Here is a 6,658-nt window from a genome sequence, read left to right as displayed (position 1 = left end):
TCCCCTCTTTTTTTTCCTCCTTTCTTTTCCATCCTTCTTTTCCTCCTTCTTTCTCTTTTCTTCATTTCAAAAATCCAGGCCATCTTCCTTCCCCCACACTAATAGGGCTTTGGGGGATATATTGCTGAAAAAATCCTTGCATCAATTTTCTAACATCAGACCAGAAGCTTCAATTTGGGGCAATCCCAGAAGATATGAAAATGATTCCCTATTCTGTCACATCTCCTCCAGCAATTTGTTGAGAGTTTTGTGTCTATTGTGTTTAAGACACTGTTTACAAAATCATAACAATTAAGGACTGTTTAAATTAGCTTTATCCCCAGCAGAAATATACGGGGGGAAATGAGAAGCTGATCAGATGTGGAGCACATCACCCACAGAACAGTCAGACCCTGATGTGCTGACCTTGGGCAGGGCTGCAGTGGGGGAGGATCCAGGATCTGCTGCATCCACGCTGCCCCCTGGGCTGCCAGGTTCTGCTCCTGCTCCCGGAGCACACAGACTGCTCTGGGACAGCACAGCCTCAATTTTGGAATTACAGCTCGCTGGAGAATCAGGGCCACGTCCACCAGCCGTGCCCTGAGAGCTGCTGGCCGTGTCCCTCTGTGCAGAGCCACCCTCTGTGCAGGGCTGGGCTGCTTTTGGGGATGTGGCTGGGCTGAGGTGATGCTGCCCCTCCTCCAGTCACAGCCACAGAAACCTGCAGTGCTCTGGGCTGCAAGGGACCTCAAAGTCATCCACTCCACAAGCTGTGGCTGTCCCTGGATCCCTGGCACTGCCCAAGGCTGGACACTGAGGCTTGGGGCAGCCTGGCACGGGGGAAGGTGTCCCTGCCCAGGCCAGGGGTGCAATCCAGTGGTTTTTATGATCCTTTCCAAACCATTCCATGCCTGTGGGACTTTCTCTTTGGAATCAGCTCCTTCTCCCTGCCCTGATGAGCTCTGGGCACGAGGCCCTTGCAGAGCTGGAGGGAGGACTGAGTTTGCCATGGTCCCAAACCCAGCAGGAGCCCAGCTCTGCACAGCCCTGGCTGCCCAGCTGTGGTGCCAGAGCCAGGGTTTTGTTCTGTGCCCCCATGCAAGGGCAGCAGACTCCAGAATGAGCAGATCCCTTGCTCTGATTGCTCTGTGCAATTGTAATTCCTGCAGCTCTCCCTTTCATTCTAGCAGTGCTGCTCCTCAGCCCGGTCAGTGAAGCACACAGTGTGCTCAGGGCCCTTTCCATGCCGGTCCCCCTGGGTGACAGCACCCAGAGATGTCACTGTCACATCCCAGGGCATCACCCTGCACCCCTGTGCTGCATCCCTTCCCTCTGCACCTCCCTGCTTCAGGCTGCTGCTCAGTTCTCAGCCAGGAGCTCTGCAAGACCCAATCCTAGAGCCATCCTGACAGACACAGGGTTTTAAACACTGGCTGAATTTAAAATCCTCCCTCTCCAGCTCATATAAATGAGGGCAGCTACTCACTGGAGAGCTCTGATTTACACCACAGAGGATCTGACCTGGAAATGTAGAAACCTCCTGGAGATTAGTCATGAGAAATGCAAAGCACTATTAATAACAGCGTTTGTAACACGAGAAAACAGAAGTGTGAAAACACAAACACTGAAGATGCACGTTATAAATTTTAATTTGAGTCTGTGACCATCAGCTCTTTTGCCTGCTCTGACAGCATGTCACTTCAGCATGGCCTGGGAGCTCTGAGTCCTGGCACAGAAAGCTCCAGAACATCATCAGCACTACCAGATTTTCCTGAGGAACGGGGCCCTTTGTAAGAACTTGCGTCAGAATCCGAGACTTTGCGTCTGAGCCTTCAAAGGCAGCTCAGTGCTGAGCAGAAGGCAGTGCTGGGGGAGCTTTGACAGAGGGCTGGAGCTCTGCTGAGCTGAAGCTGAGCAGCAGAAGGCTGGGTTGTAGCAGCTTCTCCTAGGTGACATTGTTTGCTTTCTCTGGGTGAATGTTTTAAAAGGCATCTGTTGAAATGTCTTGCAGAATTCGCACAACATATGTGCAGACTCAAATGCAAATCTGCAGCACATCCATTTTGCCACTTGAGCTTTGTGTAAAACTTTGCCATCAATTCACTTTGGTTTTTGTTTTGTTTTGGGTATCATCTGCTCCCGTCCTTGAACATGAAAGGTTTTGTGCCTCATGTAAACACACTTTGAAAGTGTCTTCCAACAAGAGGGGCAGAGCGAGATGTGACAAGAAGACTTCAGGTCTAATCTGCACAGCTCTGGAAATCCTGAAACTTCTCTGAGCCCTGAGCTTGCAGAGAGGTTGCAAAGCACTGGCAGAGAAATGAGGCTCTGCCTCAGCACAGAGGGGCTTTGTTTCCCTCTTAGGTGACAAAGCAGCACGAGTTTTTCAGGCAGAAATACAGAAATTGGTCAATTTGCAATCAGGGGTTAATTCTCCAATTCCAGCTTCAGGTAATGAGGTCACATTCCCCCAGTTTGCTCCTCCCCAATTCACTTTTTTATACTTCTCAGGCCCTGAGGCTGTGGTGTGTCCTTGGATCTCAGGCCCAGAGGGACTGTTTTGTCTCACCAAAATGTGAAGACAGTGGCTGACACTCTGTATGGGGTTCAGAGTTATGAAGTAGTGCAGGATCTGAAAACTAGAAAAGCTGAAATCCTGAGGCATCACCAGGATGTAGCAGGAGCATGGGCAGCCCCTCCCCAGCCCTGTGCCAGGCTGTGAGCAGAGCAGGAGCCTCTCAGAGCCTGGCCCAGGGATGCTCTGGCTCCTATAAAAACACAGCAGGGTTCAGGCTGGCCTGGCAGTTCTGGAAGAAATGCACCCACCTTGCTTGGTGGGGCCCCAGGAGGAGAGATTAGAGCTCCACAGAGTTCCTGCTCCCTTCCTGAGCTCCTTGTGCCAGCGTGGTGCAGCCCTGGCAGCCCTGGCTGTGCCAGGTACAGCTGGAGCATCCCTGCCCAGAGTCCAGCCACGGCTGCCTGGAGGGTGAGGAAATGCTGCAGAGCTGAATTCCTGCTGAGTTCATCAGAGACACAGCAGAATTTTGAAGCCTTGCATTGACTGCTGTTTCGAGGCTGCAGCAAGGAGAGTTTAGAAGCCAAGAGCAATGGCTGAGGTTCCTGTGGCTGCTGTGTGTCCTCTGTGCTGGCTGAGCTTCATCCCCTGCCTGTTCCTCTGCCAGTCCCTGCCAGGAAGGATGGTGTGCCAGAAAATGGGCACAAAATGGCACAGAGATGCAGGATGGTGCTGAGGAAAAGGGGACCAAACTTGTCTTTCAGAGATAATCCCAGTACCATGGGACAGAGCTCGTTTTCCACCTACCCAGAGATGGGACTGGGATGAGTGGGAATGTTGGGAACACCGTGTACAACCTCAGCTGCCTTGCAGGGAATGGGACATTTCATTTGCATCCTGATTATTGATTATGACCTGCAGCTTCCATAGGAGCCCACAAACACCCCGAAGAGAGACCAGAGACAAGCATGACTCAAATATATTGCAGGAGTGAAAAACTGCTGAGAAACTCGTGCTGAACTGGCCTCAGAATATAAATTACATGAGATATTTCTCCTTACTAGAGCGCCTCAGTTCTCTGATCTCCCCCTCACACTACATTATGCAAAAGACATCTGAAATTAGCTTTGGTCATTTCAGTTTATCCCTTATTTTGCTGAGTGATGGGCAGTGGATTTCAAGGTGACTTCTCATTTGCCAGAATCATTCTGGTCTGTTCCTGACTGCCTGGATGGGGAAAGCAGCAAGAAGAGGAGCTGATCCTGCACCAGCCCATCAGATTAATGTGTGGCACTTAATTTCACACACCTCATGCAAACAGTCAATTAATGCTCCTGCTCTGGCACCCAGCACAGGCTCCGTGCCTGTGACTGGGCTCATTGCAGCATGTCCAAACCTCCATGAAAATGGAGATTAGCTACAGGTTCTGGCTGAGGAATTTGCAAAGAGATGTTACCCCGGGGTCCTTGCCACACAAGCAGGAGTAGGAGTGGGGACATGGTTTCAATGCTGATCCAGGCTCTGTTTACTGGATAACATCGAATCAATTGTTTCCAGCCCCCTGATGAATCCGATGCACTCCCTGATCCTGCAGTCAGTCTATTAGACATGGATTGAAGTCATCAGCAAGGAAATTATGTTCTCTGAGAGGTGACACTCCAGCTCCCTTGGGGCTGTGCTCTTTCTGCCACACCAGAACCTGTTCCAGGAGAGCAGAGAGGAACAGAAGGAACGGGAGAGAAGATTTATGAGCCGAAGTGCTTATTGCACTGTTAGGAGGAATTTCTCACCAGTGCTGAATTCTGCAAGGAAATCAGGACTGCCTCAGCCTGCCTTTGACACTGTGCAGTGCTGAGGGTGCCTGGCAGGAGCTTTAGAATATCCAGGGGAAGTCACAGGGGGAGAAAAGCTGTGGAAGCAGCTCTGGATCCCCGTGCAGACACACAGATGAACTGCTGGGTTCATTTCCAGGCAGCAGGGGCAGCGAGGACAAGGTGAAATGAAAAATTCAGAGAGGAGGAAAATGTTCTGCTGTCCAACAAACAGGGCTCCACATGGCAGAAAGGCAGCAGGGGAGGAGATGGCCTCACTCTTACAGAGGTTCTTTGCAGGAAACACATTCACTTATGACTCAGGTCTAGAAAAACGTCTGTGAAATGTCTGCACTCAGGCAGATTTTGTTCTGCATTTTTTTTCTGTGAAATGGGAGAAGTTATCAAGTGTATGGATGCTGCACAAAGCCAGCAGCTTCCCCAGTGGAACTCCCCTGCTGCTCTGTTACTGTGGGGCACAATCTGTGCCTTTATCTCAGGCAGCCCATGGTGCAGAGGGGCAGGAGGGCTCGGGGCAGGTGAGCGCACACTGATCACACACTGCTCTCCCCAGGACACGGTAGGGATGGAACAGGAACGTGGGACCCCAAGCCTTGCACATCCTGCTGCTCTACCCGAGATTTTACCCTTCTGCTTTCATCTTCTGACCATGCTTGAAGTGGCCTCCTCCTTGGTCTTTGCCTCAGCTACCGAGCCCCATCACTGCTGTGGGGTCTGACAGAGGTGCCTGTTCTGGCTTTGCCTCCAATAATTGAAGTTCCTGCTTTGTTAAATACTTTCATATCTGCCCATTTTAATATCTGAACACCTGGGAGTTATTTCAACAGGTCCCTTTCCTTTGGCTGGGCTGAAACATGAAAGATGAAAGATAAAAGACCATTTTCCAGCTTGCAGCAAAGGAACAAGCTTTCAAAACCCTGCAGACAGCCTGCAGCCAAATTTTAAAATTTAAATTTAAAATTTAAAATTTAAAATAATTTGAAATTTGAAATTTGAAATTTAAAATTTAAAATTTAAAATTTAAAATTTAAAATTTAAAATAATTTGAAATTTAAAATTTAAAATTCAATTTTAAAATTTAAAATTTAAATTTAAAATTTTAATGGTAAAATTTAATTTTAAATTTAATTTTAAATTTTAAAATGGCAATTTTAGCATCTGGGCTTGGTCCTAATCTTTCCTGACAGTGCCCTCAGCACTAGAATTGTGACAGAGGGCACTGAGATCCTGCCTGGGGACCCCCTCAGTGACCAACAGAACAAACATCAGTAGAGGGGCATCCTCCACCCCACAGGGATGGGGATTCCTGCCTCAGGAACCTCCCCAAGCTCTTGCCCTGCCCTCTGAGTGTCCCCAGGTGTGTCCCCCCAGCCCCTCTCTGTCGCTGAAGGACACAAAATGATTCACACAAACACTTTGCAGTGTCAGAACAGGAAAGCAGAACCTTTATTCTCTGACTCCAGTATTTATAGATTCTGGACAATGACCAGGGATTGGATAATTAAGTTACCACCTTCCCAAACACACTGGGCATGAGAAATGTCCATCAAAAGATTTTTCTTAGAAGGAATGCAATAAACAACTTGTGTTTATAGAACTTTCAGGGAAAGTAACCAAACCTATGGGAACATCATCAGCAGGTTTTAGTCTCAGGGTGACCCCTCTCCACATCCCAGCACAGGAGGGTTTCCAGCCCCCAGTGCAGCAGCATCGCCCCGAGCCCTGGCTCTGGAGCTCTGATGAGAAATGTGCCCCAAGAGGGCAGCTGGACCAGTTTAAAGATCATCCCAGACTGGTTTTGTGTCGCTGAGGGGGTGAAGGGGAGCGAGTCAGGCCCAAGAGCTGTGCCTGGGGCTGTGGGGACATCCTGCCCCTCTCCATCCCTCCCTGCACCCTCCAGACCTGCCTTTCTCTGCTGCTTTTTTACAGACAAGCCACGAATGAACAACATCCTCACTTCAGCCACCGAGCCCTACGACCTGTCCTTCTCCCGCTCCTTCCAGAACCTCTCCCACCTCCCGCCGTCCTACGAGTCTGCTGTCAAGACAAACCCCAGTAAATATTCATCTCTGAAGAGGCTCAGTAGGTGTCAGCTCGTTTCCTTACCCTGCTCCTGCTTTGTTTGGCACAGCATTAAGGAATAATTAAGAAATATCATATTATATAGAAATATTTTATATTAAATATAAATATAGGGAATAATAACCTCACTGTGGTGGTTACTCCAGAGGGAGGTTATTATATTTATATTTATATTTATATTTATATTTATATTTATATTTATATTTATATTTATATTTATATTTATATTTATATTTATATTTATATTTAT

General features: G+C 48.5%; 1 protein-coding gene across 1 annotated transcript in view; it reads left to right on the top strand.

Moving 5' to 3' along the window:
• SHISA6 (shisa family member 6) overlaps window positions 1-6,658 on the top strand; it is a gene marked incomplete at its 5' end in the record, with an annotated part of 179,017 nt that overhangs the window by 160,837 nt on the left and 11,522 nt on the right. Inside the window, one exon of the mRNA XM_015645357.3 lies at window positions 6,256-6,408. Coding sequence (XP_015500843.1) covers window positions 6,256-6,408 — 153 coding nt within the window. The remainder of the gene's footprint in view (window positions 1-6,255; window positions 6,409-6,658) is intronic.

Source organism: Parus major, chromosome 18 (assembly GCF_001522545.3).
Source record: "Parus major isolate Abel chromosome 18, Parus_major1.1, whole genome shotgun sequence".
Classification (NCBI taxonomy): Eukaryota; Metazoa; Chordata; class Aves; order Passeriformes; family Paridae; genus Parus; species Parus major.
This window is presented reverse-complemented; position numbering and strand designations above follow the sequence as displayed.